Source organism: Neolamprologus brichardi, chromosome 18 (assembly GCF_056152115.1).
Source record: "Neolamprologus brichardi isolate AB-2024 chromosome 18, ASM5615211v1, whole genome shotgun sequence".
Lineage (NCBI taxonomy): Eukaryota > Metazoa > Chordata > Actinopteri > Cichliformes > Cichlidae > Neolamprologus > Neolamprologus brichardi.
In genome coordinates, this window is record NC_142121.1 from 25303394 (window position 1) to 25324668 (window position 21275).

The following is a 21275-nucleotide window of genomic DNA, read 5'->3' on the forward strand; positions in this document are numbered from 1 at the left end:
GTGGCCTCTGTCCTGCTCAGTTTCAAGGTTATTCCACCATCTGTATTTGCATCGCTCTCATCCCTTCGAACTTTCTCTGTCTTTTGTGAAAAATCAATCTCCTCATACTGTCCGGCCAAAGTTTCCTTTCGTTTGATCAGCCTGTTAGCGTCCCTGTCTGGTTCTTTCTCAAGTGGCACTGTTCTCCACTCTCCACTTTTTCTTTCAACCATCTCAGCCGTGAATCTTTAACTTTGTCTCCAAACTGCTCAACCTGAACTGTGCCTATGATGTACTCCTTTCTAATCCTGTCCCTCCTGGTCACTTCAGATGAAAATCTTAGCATCATCGGCTCTGCCACCTCCAACTCCCCCTCCGGGCTTTTTGTTAGTGCCACCGTTTCCAAACCATACATCATAGCTCACTACCAGCTTGTAAACCTTCCCTTTCACTCTTCCCGCTATTCTGTCACAAATCACCCCTGACACTCATCTCCACCCACTCCACCCTGCCTGCATTCTCACTCGTTCGCTATAACTCGTCTCTCTCATATTTCTGCTGCTCCATACGCTTCCACCTCCGAGCTTTCTTTTTCTTCTCTCTATGCTACACTCAGTGTTTAGCATAGAGAGATGTTAATGTCTCTTTGACAAAATAGCTTTTTACGAGCTGCAGGCTATTGCATCCTCTGAAACAACATATTACAGAACAGAGGACACAATCAATATCTGACAGTGGTCATTGTCCTAATTCCACACTGCACTGATGAGCTTTAGCAGCCCAGTCCAGCCCCGGTCTAATAAAATGACAGCAGAATCACTGACTACTTAATTCAATTATCAGAGGAAGCACAAATCAGCACAGCTCTTTGCTGTCGATGGTGTTGTCTCCCTCTCGCTTTCTCTCAATAGTTTGGAGTCAGACTGAGGGGAAAATGGGAAGCAGCAATGGAACCCGAGGCTAATAGACCAAAAAATGAAGACTTGGCATAACACTGACAATATCAGAGAAAGACGGGGGCTTGCTTTTTCACACTTCCTGCACTCATACACATGTGGCATCTATATTTGGGCTACTGTGAAATACTGATGAAGATTAAAAATAGTTTTTAATTTACTTTATTTATGAACAAAACAGGACAACAACTGAAAAAAAGACATATCCAGGACGAGGACAAAATGACTTACAAACACACAGGAAAACAATCATTGGAACAGGGCGTTGCAGGGGTTAGTGTAGTGTGTGTAATGTGTTAGAAACCTCTGTGTAATAACTTTTTTAACCATATTTTCTCAGTGATCAAGTGACGGCTAAAACAAAATAAATGCTGAGGTTTTATTTTATTTTATTGTAATTAAATAGCTAATTGTATACACAAATTTAATTGGTTAAATGAGAAAAATTTAAATGTGCATATGTCCCACATGCAAAGCAAAATCCATGCAGGAGGCCAGATGATTTTACAGGTTTTACAATCCTGACCTCCTGAGGAGAGACGTATCACCTAAACTTTAATAGTAAAGACGGATACATGCATCGGAAGGTCTGATAGTTTAGCCCACATTAGTGTCAACGGCACAGTCTGATATCGAGCATTCACCTCATGTCCATGTGAGTTAACCTCTGTGTGCTCTGTTACCCTCCCAGAGTCAAGTGGGCTGACTACCCCAAAGTGTCTGTTTGAGTACATTTCAGTGTGGATATATCTTCTGCTTGTCTTGTAATGAACTGAAAACCTGGCCACGTTTTTTGGTGTGTTCTTGCCATCATACACTGCAGTAATCTGCAATGATAACAATATGAAATGATCTGGCTTTCTTTCATTTAGAGCAGGAATGCGTGGATTAATAAAAACTGAGTGAATATGATGTATTTTATAAGATGAAGTAAACACAGCTGTTATTTGTCCAATCAACTCCTTAATTTCTCCAGTTCTTCTCATCTTCTTTTTTCCTATTACCTTGTGGTTTAGCCAAGACGCATAGATGCTGTTCTTTCTTTCTCAGGACATGTCCTGCAGCCAAACTGGTGTCTGACACTCTTCTTTTTGTCATCTGCTCTCAATCTGTCTATCAAGTCTTTTATTCTTTCTCTCTTTCCTTAAGGGGTGAACAGCAGTTTGCTGATCCCGTTCTTCTTGTCTCCTTGTATCCCCAGTTCATACAGCCTACACTTTTTGCCTAAACATTTTGATTTGATTTGATTGTTTCCATTCTTCATTGTTTTGCTCATAGAGATTTTACTTCTCCTTGCTGCTTTGTCTGTTTAACTTTTCCCCCTTTCGTTTGCATCTCTTCTTTCTCTTCTGCTTTACCTTCAGCTCAGATTGCTGCAGCACAAACGCAGCCCCTGCTCTCCCGCTCTCTGTCCACATCACTTATGTTAACCTTGGAGTTTCTATTCCTACGGCTGCCTTCCTGTCTCGCCTTACTCTTCCCCTCCATCTGATTGCTTGTTAGTTGGTATGCAGGCTTGGACCCCTATTGTGCATTCTTGCCTGTCAGCACTCTCGTTCTCAATCTCCCTTTCCTTCTCCCTATATCTTTCTTTATCCCCCCTTCCAGCTCCTAGTGGTGAATCTTGCTCTCTGACAAAGAAAGCAGCATAACTACATAAAGGGCACAAGTCAGGGCCTGTTCAGAGAGGATGAATGGATTGCAACAAAAAGAAGAAAGAGAGGACATGTTGGCAATCTGACACTTAAAGGCAGAATTAGGGAAGAATTTAACACCTCAGACAGATAAAGTGCAGCGGGGGAAAGGAAGAGGGAAGAAAACGGGGAGGGGCCACGACGAAAATAATATATGGATGGAGTTCTGCGAGGATAGAAGCTTGCTCGCCGAATGACAAATGGGTCTCGAGTGACAGAGTATTATATTAAAAAGCAAATTGATATGCAAATGTGGAGTGTGTGGCTTTGGAGGACAGGGATAGCCTGTTGTCCTCACTGAAGTGGAACAGTGAGGCAGAGAGAAAGGTGAGAGCCCGGCTTTGATACTGATACAGAAGTCCATTAATGTGTGTTTTTGCGTGATTGGTGGGTGTACTTTAAATCAGATGCAGCAAAGTATAGCCCAGGAGCGTTCACGTCACAGTGCAGTACAGCATGATCGAGGATCCGCTAGTGGAAATCCAGGAGGACTTCCTCATTATAAAGTCTGTTCCTGCACCAGACTCTATGAGTGGTCATAACGTATGGTAAATCCATGCGGCAAGAAACTAGTAATTGAACAAGGGTACGTCACGGGCACCACAGTGTTTTAAGCAGTTGCACTCAGTCGGTTTTTGGTCAGTGTATATATAATTATAAAACATAACACAACTATATCATCTCCTTGACTCCTGTGTCACTTGTAAAGAGAAAGAAGGGTATCTTAACCTACAGCACACAGTATCTGAGACTGATATTCTAAGATTTGGTTAATTAATCCCGAGTGAATGACAAGAAAAGAAGATGGATTCCAAAATGGATATGAAAAAATTAAAGCCAGAAAGGTGGGTGGATGCAGTGTGTGGATAAATCATTGAAACTGTGTACCACTGTGTTGATGCCTGGAAGGGGAAACAAAATTAACTTAAGTTGTGAAGCCACTAAAGCACCCCAAGCTGTGCTATTCTGTGATGTCGTTCACTGCTCTGCTTATTAGCTCCTGAACTGGGATGCCAAACCCAACACGCTGAGAGCAAACAGACGGGGGGGGGGGAGGTTGTCACTCTGTTAAAACAGATACTGTTTGGTTAAGATTTTTGTAAATCTTCTTGACTTTAACCACACCACATCAGATGCTAGGATTGAATACTAGCTGTGATCAATGGATGGAACAGATTAGACTGTATGGGGGGAAAATGACCTTCGACTGGAGGAGCAGATGAACTGTTTAAACTGTTTAAACATGGCAAAGTATCGACAGTGCAATGCTTGTTTTCAGCTGTGCATTTTTTCTACTACTGTTCTTAAATTGTCGTTTAAAAGTGAAACGTGAAAAATCACTAAAATTAGCAAGTAAAAAAAATGGAAAGGTCTTATTGCAGCGTCTTTAGTCGAGCAATCACAGGTCAGCTGCATTTAATTGAAGATATTAAATATCTGTTTTAGACGCACACACATAGATACAGCTGTCAGGGGAAAACAAAAGCCACAGCCATGTCAGGTTTTGCACCGTGTTTAAAACTGCAGCGCTAATGATTCATGACACTTCTAACTGGAGAGGAGAAATGAGTTGCTCTGTAATTACTATGGAAATGTGTTCATTTCCCATCAGACACACACACACTCACAGATAAGCAGCGTGCACCCATGGTTACAAACTAAAAGAGTGATCTGGAGGTGTTTCAACCGTTGGTTTTGGTGTTTTGCTGATCATATACACACGTATGTGTTTGTGTGTGTGTGTGCGCATCCCCACGAGATTATCACAGCTAGAGTCGAGGTGTGACCCATGTACCCATTCCCCATATGTTTTAAACGCGTGCCCCAAAGCTCTTTGTGTGTGGGAGTGTGAGTCAAGGGGGTAATGACAGTCCCTTGGTGCTCAGCTAGCTTGAGCTCAGCTGATAACCAGGTGGGCCCCACCTCCCATTTCATAAGAACATTATGCTCCCCTCCTCTTTATCCTCAAATACCAGTAACCAGTCTCTGCCGTTAAGTGTGTATGTGTTTGTGTGTATTCCCAAGACAGCCTATTGATGTCTGGGTTATGCCATGCATTCAGCTGTGTAAAATCAACACAAAGATTAAACACCAAATGACTGAGATTTTCTGAGCCTAGTGGAACCCCACCTTTCTGCATTTCTGTTGCCGTGTGCTTCATTCTTAGTCAGAGCACATCATATTTCTTATTCCCTCAGTAGTCCTCTTTTATTATTTTTGTCTTTATCTCATTTCTCCTTTCCTTTGCTTTATCAAATCTTGGCTCGCTGTTTCTTTCGGTCTCCGTTACTCTTTCGTCCTCCTCTCCACTGCTTTCTTAAATCGCACGCTGTCTATGCTTCAGATTTCTTACTCCTGGCCCTGAGCCCAAATCAATTTGTCTTCATGATGGACAGACATACTGGCTAAGTCCTCCTTTACCTGTACAAGACTCAAGGAGAATGTGATAAAAGGGAGGAAAGAAGGGGAGACCTATGACCTTTAGCAGTCCTCTTAGATTATAGTAATAAACTAAAGAATACAAAGCAAAGAAAAAACAAATAAATAAACATTCACAAATTCACTTATTGTAAATTACCTTGAAATGAAAGAGGAGGAGAGAAAAATAGAAACCATGTGGTATTTATGTTGTGGTTAGTGAACCATTATATGATACTGCTTTTACATTTTATGTTTTTGTCCTGAAGTTTTGATCTAAATTTAAAGGTGCGGTAAATCTCAGAGACAGTGTTATGGTTGATTATAGCTCTTAAACACTGTTTGAGGCAAACGACCAACAAAGTGGAGAGAAAATACACCGTTCTGTCAGGAACACACAAACACACACAGAAACACAAATCCTCCCCCGCGAGGTCTGTAAGACAGAAAAAGTTAACACTTCCACACAGCTGCAGTGCAAGATTGAGCTGATCAATTTGTCAATATTTTGTCTTGATCATTGGGCTGACCCTTGCTGCAATGTGCCCGAAGGGGGCTGGGGAAAGGGCATAAATGTGGGTGTGTGTGTGGCCACAGTTAAAAGCGGTGCTTGATGGCCAGAAGGGTCCAAGGGAAGGTACAGAGGAGTGCATTAGTGCATTGATTTCTGCCTTATACATATACAAACACATTAATTCTCTAACCTCGGGCATAAGAGCTCAGAGAGGAGGACTGCAATGAACACTGGAAGCAGAGAGATATAAAAAGGGTTGTTTTTATTTTTTCCTCCAGCCTTCTTTTATTCAGAGGAAAGAGGTGTGTGGAGACAAAAGGAAAACTGTCAACGATGCACAGTTTGAGATTTCCCTGAAAATAACGTTGATTTAAAATAACAAACGGATATGTGCAAATTACATACATACTCCACAGTCCACTTTAGTAGGTACACCTTACTAGTACTGGATTGGACCCGCTTTTTCCTTCAAAACTGCCTGAAAAACTAAGTGGGCTCTGACATCTGTGGCACCTCCACATATTTTTTCCACGTGTTGTGCATTCAGAGATGCTCTTCTGCATGGCTTGGTTGTAGTGAGTGAATATTTGAGTTACTGTTGCTTTCCAGTTAACTCAAAGCAGACCATTCTCCTCTAACCAGTGGCATTATAAAGACATTTTCACCATGAGTAGTCAGTCCATTCCTGCTCAGTTCATAGTTACCTTTCTTCCCTATTTTGATGCTACATTTAAAGTACCCCAGGTCATCATGATGTTCCAAAGATGCTGCCATGTGATTATCTTATTGCATATTTGCATTAACAAGAAGCTGAACAGGTGTACCTAACAAAGTGGCCAGTGAGTGTGCATGTCCTTCGTTGGTGTTGAAGATGGTGGCGTTGCTGTGGTGGAAGAATAGTCACTACTGTGAGCTTAGAGTTGTTTATTGTACAGCATTAGAACACAAATGATCTCTTTTTCAGGCACTGTGGATATATCAAAGCCAAGCAAGACCCCGATGAAGAAAAGATGCAGTTCCAACATGGGCGAGGTAAAGACACGAGCATGTGCAGAGCCAGATAATATTATATTAGATAAATATTATCTGCATGTCATTTGTCTTAAAACCAGACTTCCCACCCACATGTTATGAATCATATCACTGCGTGTATTTATGGCTGTAAACAACAAACAGATGGTGGAATATTTTTCAGTAAATGAACAAAGGCAAGCACTAATGTGGCAACGTCCTCAGAATTAACCCCTTATTTTTTCACATGCATGTAATGCAGTCGGGCTTTGTTTGCAAATTAAATGTACAATAAGAACTTTAACAGTTGGAGCCAGAACATAAATCTGTAATTTTTTCACATCCTAACCGAATAAACCACATTGTTTCACAGTTTCATGCATAAATGTTTGCTGGCAGAGCGAAGCGCCTTATGGGTCCCTGTTAAAATTCTGAGTCATTTTCACACCACTGCTAACAAAGTAGATATGTGTTTATTATTATGTAATCATTTGTAATGTCACTCAGACAAAGCGCTCAAGCTCCCGTCTCAACACGAATTTAAGCTGTACAAATATTTGCTTAGACACTAAGTCAGTGTTGAGGAAAGTGTTTCCAAACTACCATAAAAATTCCATGACCTTTCCTAATATTCCATACCATATCTCCAACATGGCCTGATTTTCTTACAATGCATGTTTTTAAGCTGTAAGCAAATTAAATTCTGTGCCCATTTCCTCACTTTTCCACTTGTGCAGTCAAGCTTCCAGGCAGCAGGACTTACATCCATCCTCACACCTACGAAGACCCCAACCAGGCTGTCAGAGACTTTGCCAAAGAGATAGATGCTTCCAATATTCGCATAGAGAGAGTCATCGGAGCTGGTGAGTTGTCATAAAAAAAAACCAGCAGTAGACTACTTTAATAAAGGAAAAAGGGATTAAATGATTTCTTAATTTTAAGGATTAAAAGGAGTCAATAAAAGACCATGTTAAACTCAATGTATGTGTCTGTGCACACGTGTAGGAGAGTTTGGCGAGGTGTGCAGTGGCCGGCTGCGTATGCAGGGGAAAAGAGAGATCTACGTTGCCATCAAGAGTTTGAAAGCAGGATACTCTGACAAACAGAGGCGGGACTTCCTGTCTGAGGCCTCCATTATGGGACAGTTTGACCACGCGAACATCATCAGGCTGGAGGGCGTCGTCACGAGATGTAAGTGAAGGCAACAGTGTGACGAAGCCTTTACGCTATTCTGTTTGTGGCTGGTTCGACGATGTTTTTAAGGAGTCCTTCACTCCCCTCTCCCTTCTCTTGTGTCGATCTCTGTGTGTCGCACACCTGTTTGAGACTTAGCAGAGCTGTCAGTGATGTAAATCGAAGCTGACCCTGGATCAGATAAAAGCTCCATTACCATGGTAACACAGCGGTGACGCATGGCAGTGTGCATGTGATGTAACCATCCTCCTCTTAAATGACCATTTGTTTACTTCACAGGATTGTTTTTAGGCAAATTAGAATGAGTGCGTGTGTTCGTGTTAGATAAGGCAGCGCTGGTACAACGAGATAGTTGATTGGTTATCGCTGAGCCACGCTCTCTCGATCATTCACTCCATCGTTCTCGAAATCTATTCGGCTCTTGTCTCAGACCCCTATCTCGCGCTGCTGCTTTCTCTCTCAGTCAGTGTCCATCCCTCTCTTTCAGTGGCTCCCCTGGTTCGCTCTATTCCATTCTCGCTGTCTGTCTCATTCACTTAATCCCAGTCTCATCTCCTCACCCTCTAGCACTCTCTTTCTCTCACTCTCTTTGTCATTCTCACTCCATGTCTGACAACGTAAAAGCTACGTTTACCCAGATAAATGTGAAAATACTACACGGACACCTCCAGCTGACTATCTCTATCGACGTAATGCCTTTGAGCCCAAAGATTGAAAGAAGTGCAAGGATTCATCAAAGCAATTCAAAGGAAATCCTGATTCTTGCTATGTCTGGATATATCTGCCCTTATGAGAGGTTCACAACCAAAATACATAAAGGAAAATGTCAAATATACATGTGACAGCCAACAGATAATTATTAATTTTATTGATCATATGTCACAATTGTTAATTTTAGGGGAAAAAAAGGATCTTTTCTGTTTTTTTGTACTATGGTTTCAATCGCTCAGGCTTAGAGACCTGGTGGTTAAATCCCTGGGAACCACAGGCTTGGGAAAAATGCATATTCCCTAACCAGTTGGTAAGTAGTTGCTGGAGGTTTCTAGCTTTCACTATGAAATCTGTTGTGCAGCCTAGTCATGCAGGTATTGCGTGACCCCCTGGCAACCACAGGTTGCTAGGGAAAAATACATATTCTCTAACCGTTGGAAGTGGTTACAGTAGGTTGCTGGCAGTCACTGTGGGTAACTGGTTGCACTGGTTGGTATATGGAGCTGCACTGGACTGACAGATCAATCTCTAGACCTGTGTAACTGGGCTTTAGCCACCGATTTTCCAGAAACTACTTGCCAAACAGTTGGAAAATGTACATTTTTCCTTGTCTCTAGCTCTTTGAGACTGTAGCCTGAGTAATCTACAATATTTTGTTTGTAGTGGTCCCATCATAATTTCAACTTTTGGATTTCTGCAAAACTATTTTACAATAAGTATCATACACACTTGTTAGTGGCTGGAGGCATTAAAGTTAAGAAGATTTTTCATTTCTCAACAATTGCACATTTATAGCTGATTCATCTTCAGTTAATATCTGGATGTTAACAAACAATGAACTACTTCTTATTCATCGTAATCAAATTAGTTAATAATTAGTTTGTAAATCATCTGTAATGAATCAGATATTATTGTAAAACTGCAACTAATGTTTAAAACACCTTGGAAATTGTTAATAAATACACTGTAATGCATCTATAAACAGTATTTGGATAGCTAAAGTTAAAAAATAATTGTACAGCTTATTCCCTGCTTGTTTCTTTCACTTACAAAATAGACCCATTCACAAACATGACCCTGTGGGATGAGAAATGACACTTAGGTTACCAGTGTGTTAAAATGTGATTTTAAGAGCCCAAGCATTATTATATAAATGAAGATCAATGATGACTGACACCCATCTCACTATTCTCATCACATTGTCCATCTCTCTCGGATGCTGCTTGCTTGTGGCCTATTGACCCTCCCATGGGAATAAAACAAGTCCACATTAACTTTTTACAACAAAATGATAATAATGACTAAAGTATATCATTTTGTGTGTGTGCTGATGTCATCAGAATTTGATTGCTACTTAACATATAGTACAACATAAAGTTTTTAAAATAAATGATTTTTAATTACACGAGAAGTAGCATGAATTACTCATGTTTAATTAACATTATAGATTATTACATATTTAATTAACTGTTAATTTACAAATTACGAGTTGTCATTACAGAAATATTTCTCTTGGCTGTGCAGCACTGGATAACAGTCACGTTATAATGGTTAAGATGCCCAGTTACAAATACTGAAAATGTGTCAACCCTAACAATTAGCTCGCCTGCATTACAGCACAGTATAGGTTAAATCTGAAAGCTTCTTCTGATCTGACAGATATTTGAGGGCAGTCTATAGACAAGCAAATAAGAGAGAGAATCATCATATTTATAAAGATACAGGCACCAAAATAAGCCTCGGCTTTTGCCCTAATCGGACTTTCTCCTCTTCCTGCTTAGTGACACAAACAAAGATTTTCAGTCCATCACACCAAGCTGTTCAGTGCAACTCAGGCCAACAAAGAGCAAGTGCATATACACGGCCTTTTATTGCAATTATTAATAATTCATAAAGTTAATTGGATGTGTTTTTGGCCCCATGAATATTCAACAGCATGCATATTACAAATGAGACTTCACTGCATTTCTTATTAATTTCTTCTTGTGCTGTCACTCTCTTTGTCTCTCTCTCTCGCTCTGTCTGTGTCTATCTCTCTTGCTCTTTCAGACATGAGAGACATGTAACATGTAAACGTGTAATTATAGCACTCTTTTTTTCCAGTAACTGCCACTATTCTGTTTGAAAAAACCAGAATTAATTGAAGAATTACTGCCAAATCCTTGACGTTTTGGGTTAGAGGACATCAGCGGGGTTGACACGGGAGACGGTTAAAGAGCTGAGCAACGACTTGACAAGTGATTTGCTTTAACATAATCAAGTACTCATTACTTCGTAGTGTTCTTTGAATGTAAAAATACGTTTATGCGCTTTTAGCAGGTGTATTTAATGAGCGCTCGCCTTCTTCTACACGCATTACTTTGTGTCTGCCTTCTCACCTGTCTTCACGGCACATTGAGAAGCTGATAGAGCTCAGAAACAAATCTCACGAGCAAAGCAGTAATTTCACAGGTCACAGCCCCGGGTGTGCATGTGCGAGCGAGGGGGTGAGAGTTGAGAGGGGTCAATAATTCCTTCAGGCCCTTTTCTGCAGCCCCAGCTGGTCCTTTTACACCACCCTCAGTCTAATCAGACAGGCTGACTCCAGCTGATCTAGACTCAGGTGTTGGTGTAAACAGTAGCAGACTGGAGAAGGTGGAGTATTGATTTGAGTAGGAGTAGGTAGGTAGGTGTAAACTTGAAGGGAGTCGTGTTGTACTGCACAATACTTTCTTATACAAATGACAGAATGTACTGCAACAGAACTCCTGATAATACGTATTTCCATTTTCAAGGCTAAAATCTTTTTTTTTTTTTCTTTTCTTGCCAGTAGTCCAGAATTCAAACACTATTAGTTTTCTATGATGTAATATTTTTCTTGAGAAGTCACTAAATTATCTTAATAACTGCAGCATAATTTTCTTTTGATCTTTAATTGGATAATGGATTACTTGTTTCAACAGTGCAGACAGGAGTAATGTTAACTGTTGGCCGCATTGGGGCTCTTGATCTTGTTGTTACATGAAGTACAATAGGAGCCTTTGTTGTACTAATTATGTAAATGGCTGTGATGTGCCAATAGTAAAAGTACTATAAGTATCTTTAGTAAAAGTGTGGCTGATTTAACCAAAGTTGTGGTAGTAGTAACAAATCTGGCACAGTTCTGGCACAATATTCTGTCTATTAGTGTGAGTGTATGTGTGTCTGTGTTCACTGCTTAAAACCTCATAAGCCTTCATCCGCTCCTATGTGCCACACTAATAACCTGCTCTGCTGTCTATCACCTGATTGCTGCTATTGTCATGCTAATTAGAAGGCCACATGCAGAAAAGGAGAGGAAAAAAATGCTCTTTTTTTCTGTCTGTCTCACTGCACATCAGAAAAGTGCAGCAATCTACCCCCATCCCATCATCCCCTCCTCCCTGCCCCTCTCCATCTCCTTATCTCCTTTTTATCTCCACCGTCCCTCATTTTATCCATCCATCCTCTATGCGTTTTACAATCGCTGCAACAATTGGCCCATTTGGAAAACCCTCAATTACCGAAGTCCTTCTCATCTGACACACACACGCACGCACACGCACAAACATTAAAAAGGCTGCTCTACAAAGGTGCTGTTAAACCCTGCAAAACCACATTTTCCTCTCGTCTTCTGTTTGAAGAAACTAGTGATTAGTTTTAACTGTGTACCTTTGTGCGCTGAACAATAGGTGTTTCAATATTTCCTGTCAGACTCTTTGAAAGTATTCTGAATATGCATGTAGCTTTGTAGATTGGACTGCACAGACAACGACACGGGGAAGCGGGAGGGGGACCGAAGAGAAAAGGTGACAACGGGATGTAGGGAAGCAGGGGGCATGGATGGATGAGAGAGGATACAAGAGGGAGGAAATGAAAGAGGATGGGGCTTGGGAATAAATGAGGGTGATGGGGGGAAGATGTGCAAAGAGATTTGAGGAAAGGAGGGAGCAGATAGAGGAGAGGAGAGATGGAGAGGAGACAAACGTGAGGAAATGAGAGGAGATGAGAAAGCAAAGAGGGAGGAGGAGAGGTGAAGAGAGGAGATAAGGTTATTGAGTTTCTGTCTTTCTGTTGCTCCGCTCCCCCACAACCTTGCGTGGCTCTTCCCAGAACAGAGATCTGTCCTGTGTTAAAAGCATTGTATAATTTAGTTCAGACCCTTAACATTAATCAATACAGCAGTTATTTCATTTTCTCGTTTGTACCTTGGGCCGCCTCATTCAATAATGCGGTAATGCGGCCCACTGGCGCACACACAGAGTCTATCACTTTCGTTTACGCTCGCACCAACACGCACAGAAACAGCCTCTCATAATGTAATTTGCCAGATAGAGTGTATATATGTTGTCTCTATCACTTTCATATATACACGGCAATTCACAGATTCACACAAACACACACATCTACACAGGCACGCACATGCGTGCAACGCCTAAATGATCCCACCTTTATCCCAGAGAGAGAAGAGACAACACTTTCTTCTTTCACTTAATAAAGTGATGTAAAATAAGAGCAAACTCCTTTCTGATCCATTTCATAACACACTAAAGCACACAAAACATCAATACTCAATCTGCAGTCTGCACTAAAATACGCATACACGTACGTGCATACAGTGGGAGGCGCTTTCGGCTCTGCAAACGGATGTGTTATTTCTGAAGCCAATGAAAGGCAATAAATTCGAATGAATATGAATGTGATTAGTTAATTATGTGCTTTCAGGAGGAAATTGAGGAGCGCCTGCGAAGATTTGGCAGAGAGAGCTCCACGACGAGCTGAAGTGAAGTGTGAATGGCATGTGATGAAGTTGCTGCAAGAAGTAAAAGGGATTGTGTGTGTGTATGTGTGCACGTGTGTGTTTGCATGAGCACCTGACAAAAAATAGACAAAATGAGCTAATATATAACATGAGTGTGTGTGTGTGTGTGTGGCCGTTTCATTGGCAACCTCTGTTATCTTTTAGAGTTGGAGGGGTAATTCTGTATGGCAGGTGTACAGATGATGGCTAGTGATAGCAGTGTGTGTGTGTGTGTGTGTGTGTGTGTGTGTGTGTGTGTGTGTGTGTGTGTGTGTGAGTACATGCCAGGCTAACACGGCCCACAAGGCAGAGACAAAAGGATGAATGTGTTTCATTGTGCTTCACTCTTGACCGCTTCCAACACTGCAAACCTGAGGGCAGTCTTCACTTGTAGCATACATACATGCTGCTGACACCCATGTAACACACACACACACACTCAAACACATAATTGGTTTTTAGGGTTAGTTTTTTACAGCTCTTTTCCATTTCATGGCTGTCTGCTTTGTAGAATACCATATGCACAGATGCTTGTCGCAGAATTACATACATGCATTCACGTTTATGCAGTCCACAAAGTGCAGTTAAGCATTCGCAAAAACTGAAACAAACACATCTCGTGCAGGTAAACAAAACGGTATGAAGAGTCAGCACTTCTTTCAGTCATCATTCAGGATCAGATTATTGCCAGTGCTGCGTTTACATGCGCAGACGCACGCGTACGTTCTCCACCTATGATCTGAGCTGAAATTAAACAGTCATCATTGAGTTGTCTCACCCCTGAGTTCAGTTCTCCTTTTCTCTGTCTCTCTCTCTCACACACCCACGCACGCACACACACAAACACACACACACAAGCACAGCGACAGGCCACACACAACACAGGCCCCGTGTGGAGATAAATGTGACCAGCAGTCCTCACCCCCAGCAGAAGAAAATCCAATTCTCTTTCACTTTTATCCCTGAGACTAATGTTACTGTCAAAGAAGACACCACCACCAGAGACCGGCCGACTCTGTTTGTGTGTGTGTGTGTTTGCTGTGGTGAGATACTGAATTCATTTAAGGTGATGTATTGCTGTCTTTACCTACAATCTTACTGTAGGCCTCGGTGGTGTTGTTCCTGCCTTTTCACGACATGCTTTTGACCCATCCTCCCACCATCCCTCTGCCTCTCCTCTCGTCTCTTCTCCCCTGCTTTCCCTTTCTTCTTCTTTATCTTTCTCTTCTCTCACTCATCCATACTTTCCTTTCCTCCTTTTTCCTCCTGTCTCCTCATTGCTTTCAGACCCCACCCTTCCATCATTCCCCATCTTCTCTGATCCAATGGTTTTTGTCTTTCTTGAACTTACTTGAGCTAAGTACTTCGATGCATACAAGCAAGAAAGAAAGACTCTTTTTAAAATACTTTTTTCCCTCATTTATCTTTCCCTTGGGTTTTTTTCCTAGCATCTCTGAGGCCTGATTTGGGAAACGTGACCTATTCATCATGTTTACAAGCTACTCACACACCCACCAACATACACATACGCACAGTCATTTGTAACTGCACATTGTATGTTTGTTTGTGATTGGCAAAGCTCGGCTGTAGGGGGTGGTACCAAGGTAGAAACCCCCTTAAAGCACGGACAACTGCAGTTTTTGGTATTCGTGTGTGTGTGCATGGGTGTGTATGTGATTGCAGGTACTTTGTTAATCATTTGTAAGCCGCACCAGATGCCATGCAGGGGACCATAGTGCACAGGGCCTGTCAGTCAACACACGCCTTCATCACACATACACACTCATGCAGGTGCAGGTGCAGAGCGATCCAACCACAACCCCCTTCCCTTGAGGCTGATTAGTATTCATGAGATCTCAGGAGGCCCCCTTAAACTCACTCACACACACACACACACACATATTCTGGTGGATTGGTCTATTCTAATTATCTCCTGGCGTTTATGGAGAGGGCTGATTAGAAGCTGTCAGTGTGACTGATGACGACATGCCATGCTATTCCCTAGAGAAAGACGGAGACGGAGGGAACGGCTGGTCACAGCTGTGGACTCTGCCTCCTCTCTGTCCTCGGCTCTTTATAGTTTGTGTTTTTCTTCCTTGTAACTCAGCCTTACTAACAGCTGTCTTGTAATGTTCCTCTGTAGGTAAGCCAGTGATGATCATAACGGAGTTCATGGAAAATGGATCTCTGGACACTTTCCTCAAGGTGAGTCACGGCTCAGCTGGAAGGAATACATCTTTTCTTCCAAGGTCAGGGCCACGAGTCTTTACAGATGCCACAAAGAAAATGATGTCCCAGCTGAAGAGACATTGACATTTTAAGTTGTTGTTCATCTCTTAAAGCTGAAGAATTCATTCCACCAACACTTTGGTGGAATTATTTGAAGTAGTTTTCAACAAAATATCTATAAAGGCTTTTGTTGTGCAGAATCTAAAATTATTATGTTCTTTATTATCGAGTAAAAGGTGGGAAACACCTGACATTTTTTTAATAAAAAAAGACACATTTTCACTTAATGGTACAGTTAAAGGTGGATAATATCACTGTCGTCATGGGTACAATATATAGAGAATTTAAGAAGGGTTTGTAGTCATGTTATGAGCACGAACACAAACACTGTGGGGGGGAAAAGCAAAGCAAACTGAAACATTTAGATGGGTAATATTTTCCTCACACAGTTTTTGATAATCGGTCAATGAAATGCACTTAGAGTCCATATTCCAGAGGGGAAAACCGCATCCGAATGCTGACTGGTAGGCAATAAAACAAAGAAAGTATATTGCTTTTTGTGCATTTTGCTCTGTCAGGATATAAATTAAAAACAACAATGAAACTGTAGCGGTGGCTTCTGTTTTAACTTTAAGTAACAGATTTCTGTGTGAATATTTTTATTTAATCGATTGAATACTTGAATGAACTACTCAGACGGCAAAGATAGCATTATGAAAATGTTCAAATGTATCGGTTTAATCGTGATCTACAAGCACAAAGAGTAGTAGTAAAGATTGTGTAGTAAATTAGCTGAATCACGGTTTCCATACACCGAGCTGAACAGATTTAGATTCGGTGTCGTTTGTCAGGCAGTAAATTCACTGCAGTGCTTAGAGCCATTAAGGCTGTGATGATAGGCCCATTGCTTAATAGACACCAATCCTGGCAGCAAACTGAAGCAAAACACAGTAAAAAAAAAAAAAAAAAAATGGCTCAGGCACAGTGTGACTGCCACACACAGCCACATGTTTTGTGTGAGAGCATGTACTGTAGCGAGGGTCCTAAACGTGTCCACAGGGAGCAGTATAAACATGGAGTCATCTTTATAGTTGGTTATAGTTTACGGTCCATTACGTTCCTAATTTTTTTGTTCTGTTTTTTGAGGTAACAAAAAAATATATATTATTATAAAATAACATGCCCAAATTAGCCTAATATTCCCGTTTCTTGCTTCTCTCATCTCTTTCATTCATCTCATTGTCAGCCTCTCTGGCCTGCATTTGTCTCATCTCTCTTTCCCTGTCCTCTCCACTCTTCCTCCACTTTACTGGCAATGCAACGTGGTGGGCAGATTGATAGAGGAAGTCTGTAGGTTTGTTAGACAGTCCAATCAATCAGCATCTCACAAAACCACCAGCTAATTAACTTAGTCCACAGCTGCCGAGGGAGGGAGCGAGAGAGAGAGAAAGAAACGATAGAGGAAGAGGGTGTAGGGGAGGCACAGATGCAGAAAGATGAAGGAAGATGGATGGAGAGATCGAGACTGAGTCAAAGTATTACAGAGTTTCTCCCTCTCTGAGACACAGTCTTGAGGAGAGACAAAGATGGATGGAGAGAACAAAGAGACAGAGGAAGGAGAGTTGATATAAAGGAGAGAGGGTGACTGATAACATGAATGGTTTTTTAACGGGGACCATTGGCCCAGGGCAGAAATAATTGGCACAGGAAGGTGAGCTGGACCATCATCGATCAACGGCCTCCACTCTCTGCCAAAGACAGCTCAAATCTGAAATCCAGTGAGCTCTGCATGGGCACATGGTCAGCGTTTGAGAGGAAACTTTTGTCTCCTCTGTCAGGTCCAATCCTCTGCAAGTTGGATTTCTATGTGATCCTCCATTGATCCCTGGAAGGCGACATCCATCTTTTGCTTGCCATGCTCCAAAGGGAGGTTAAACTGTGGGGTTAGCTGGATCTAAAAGAGATTCACAGCCTTACACCAGGACATTTGCTAAGCGTGTATTGCTGACACTGCAGAAGCTCAAATCCTGGGGCTTACTGGTCATTTGGTGACCACAGAATAACATTTTACTCATATATTCTGACAGCAGACGTTTTCCACTTCAGTTGACATTTAAGCCTGTGTGGGGCTGTCATGATTTACAATGAGCAGGTAAGCAATGGAATTTACTGAACACATTGCTCGTATTATGAATAGGATGTATTATTTGAACATGAAGGGATGAATATTAAAAAGTTGCCATTTGTCAAAGTTTGACAAATTGTGTTAAATTTTACTTTTGGGAATATTATCCAAGTATTATGGATCTACCAGTTTTCTGCTGCCCCAAAACAAATGTTTCAGCAAAGCCTACCAATCAGAAGAAAGTGGGCTTTTAAAGGCATTAAGAGCTAAAACAGTGGATAAACTGATGGTTGCATAAATGGCCAGTAAAAGAAAAACAAGGATGAATAAAGATACGCTGAACTGCGACTCGTGTAAAGATTCTCTAGTGGAGTCCCAGGACAGAAATACTGGAACTGGGCACAATTCAATCAACCTTTCTCTTTGGTCTTCCTTCCAGAAACATGACGGCCAGTTCACGGTGATCCAACTCGTCGGCATGCTCCGTGGTATCGCTTCAGGTATGAAGTACCTGTCAGACATGAGCTACGTGCACAGAGACCTGGCAGCTCGAAACATCCTGGTGAACAGCAACCTAGTGTGTAAGGTGTCCGACTTTGGCCTGAGCCGAGTTCTGGAGGACGACCCAGAGGCCGCCTACACTACAAGGGTAAGACACACTCTCACAGTGTACTGCTGTCATAACAGCAGCTGGAGCCAGCTAAGGCAAAACACTGTAGACGGAAAAGCTTTCATGCACTTGTCACTATTGAGATTTCCTCTTTCAGGAAGTTCAAATTAGTTTTACTGCACGGTGTGCAACCGGAATACAGTCTTAGATGCAAAGTGGGCACTCTGCCTCTCCACATTCCCAGTATTCTTAGCAGTGACCTCACTGGCCCTTTTCTTCAAGGATGCAAGCTCAAGCTTTAATAAGTAAGAAAAAAGACAATGTCTTGAATGTACGTTTTCACACTATACTGCACTGGGCAAGTGTGTTTTGAACATTGTTCTACAAAGGCTTTCACAGCCAATAACATAAACCTATGCTGTCAAGTCAAATCACAGCAGTCTTTGGCAACGAGAGCATCCTCTCACTGAGCTCGGAGAGAATGGAGAAACTTAAATGTCAGTAAGTTAAACCACTGCGGAGTAACTCATCTAAAATGTCCACAAGGAAATGGCATTATTCATATTCATAGGAAGGGTTGGATGTTATTTTTAATATGGCATTAGCATTGCCCTGGGAGGAGTGTATCAGCCGCTGACTGCTCTATTGCAATCACACACAAACTCCTACTGATGTCAGGAGACGTAGATGGAGAGCTGCAGGCACTGAGGGGTGCAGGGGGGAGTAGGTGGGGGTTGCAGAGCCCGAAAACGAAGATGATCCAGGAAGAGAACAGAGAGCGAAAGAAAGGGGGGAAGGTGGCAGAAGGATGGAGTAAGCATAGTTAGGAGGGGGGAGATAAAGAGGTGCGGTAGGTGTATACAGAGGTGGAGGAAACAAAAGTACAGTGCAGAGTGACTTGGAAGCTTTGCCTTTTATTTGACTTTGACCGAGCAGAGATGGGGGATGCTAGGTGGTGCAGAGGCAGCTGCCGCATGTTAAAAAGCTGAACGGAGCCTATAGAGGTACAATGTGTCTGTGTGTGTGTGTCAGAGTGAAAGAGAGCGAGAGCTCTTGCTGCCTATTGTGTGTATACAGTGGGCTATATGAATCCTTTTGATCTGAGGATCGACGACAAAGGCAGGGGCGGCGGTGCAGGGAAAAAAAAGATAACAGAAGAAAGACAAGTATAAGAACAAACACTGGAGCAAACATTAACCCCTGTTGTCATATTAAAGCAGAGCGCTGCTTAGTGTATAACCTCTCCTGCTCTGTTCCTAAAAACAGCACTGCACCAGGCTTCTTTGCAGCAACCATTTTATAATTTGTTTTCTCTCCTCTACAGTACTCTGCTGTATCTTGATTTATTACAGCGCTAATACAACAGCCTTGAAGTGTTCACTCTATTATTGGCAGCACGATGCAGTGGGCCCAGAGCGGCTGATATTCAGTATGTGAATAAATGCTGACTGCCTCTGGGACCATTTACAGGGAGGGAAGATCCCCATCAGATGGACAGCTCCAGAGGCAATAGCCTACAGGAAGTTTACCTCAGCAAGTGATGTGTGGAGTTACGGCATTGTCATGTGGGAGGTGATTTCATACGGAGAGAGACCCTACTGGGAGATGTCCAACCAGGATGTGAGTCACACATAAACACACGGTCTTAGGTTCGATGTTAATCAAATTAGTGCACTTACACAGTGCTGCCAGCGATAAAGAGCTAATTTTTCAGTCTTCAGTAAAATTCCTATCTATAACAACAAGTTTGCACATTTTACATTTTTCCTGTATAGTACTGATCACAGAACTCGATACCTCTCTCCATGCAGGTGATCAAAGCAATAGACGAAGGCTACCGTCTTCCTGCTCCTATGGATTGTCCTGTGGTGTTGCACCAGCTCATGCTGGATTGCTGGGAGAAGGGGCGAAGCGACAGGCCAAAGTTTGCACAGATTGTCACAATCCTGGACAAGCTCATCAGAAACCCAGCCAGTCTCAGAGAGCTGGCAAACAGCTCAGTATGGTCAGTGAGAGAAAGATGTGAATTATGACTGCAAATTTCACTGATAAATCTTGGCATGCCTGGATTAAATTGTAGGAGAGTAGAGGTACAAAGTGCAAAGCAGTAAATGAGGTGACACAAAAGAACATTATTATCTTTTATAAACAAAGCCGTATTTATGAAATGGAAATTTATTGATACAGACTTGCGTGCTTGTTTCACATTCAGTGTAGATGCCCCTAATCCCCAGTTATATTGCACTCATCCACTGAATATAATTATTTGTGCATTTGCATTTTGTAACTTCAGGCATTTAGCTAACCCTCAGACTGAAAACAGCATGCAGATGTTCCAATCCCTTTACACTCCGACATACTCAACAGAAAAAAACAAATGCAGGCCCCTCTAAAAAAGGCAGAACACAGCAGACTCAGAGAACTATGTAACAAGACGAAAAGACTTAAACAGGCTTACAAAAAAGCATATACTGCACTATGTAAGTGAATATTGTAAGTTCTTTTAGCAAAAACGATTGTGTTACCTTTGAGTGTGCAATGACAAATAGATCATTTCTAACAATTTATAAGAAAAAAAAGCAAGCAAACAAGTCAAGGGTTTTATAAGTAATACCACATAAGCTTGCTCTGGGGTGAGGGCAGCATTAATCATACTTCCCCGCTAATGGTTGGGTTTAAAGTTTATGTTTTTCTTTTCAGCGGGGATTTGAGGCTGTCGTGCTGCGGTCATTGCAGAATTATAATGATTCTGTCGGCAGAACCAAGACTGATGCGAATAGTTTTTATTTTTACGAATCTGTGTCCAAGCACAAATTATTGACTTCGGCAGTAACAACAAACTGCTTTTCTAGCCATTGAATTTGTATTTGTGGTTTTTTTTAATTCCAGCAGGGAGGACCCGTCCACGCCAGAGTTCAGTGTTAATACAGTGGATGAGTGGTTAGATGCTATCAAGATGGGCCACTACAAGGAGAACTTTTCCAGTGCTGGATATGTCAGCTTGGACTCTATCCTTTACATCAGTGTCAGGTGCAG

General features: G+C 41.8%; 1 protein-coding gene across 2 annotated transcripts in view; it reads left to right on the forward strand.

Annotated features, from left to right (window-relative positions):
- Nucleotides 1-21275, forward strand: part of epha4b (eph receptor A4b) — a 78279-nt gene that overhangs the window by 52575 nt on the left and 4429 nt on the right. Inside the window, exons 11-18 of one of the 2 annotated variants that reach the window (XM_006786694.2) lie at nt 6526-6593; nt 7310-7435; nt 7578-7763; nt 15419-15480; nt 18069-18278; nt 19710-19859; nt 20051-20244; nt 21129-21269. In XM_006786694.2, the coding sequence (XP_006786757.2) occupies nt 6526-6593; nt 7310-7435; nt 7578-7763; nt 15419-15480; nt 18069-18278; nt 19710-19859; nt 20051-20244; nt 21129-21269 (1137 nt within the window). The remainder of the gene's footprint in view (nt 1-6525; nt 6594-7309; nt 7436-7577; nt 7764-15418; nt 15481-18068; nt 18279-19709; nt 19860-20050; nt 20245-21128; nt 21270-21275) is intronic. The other variant, XM_087832394.1, reaches the window with a different exon arrangement.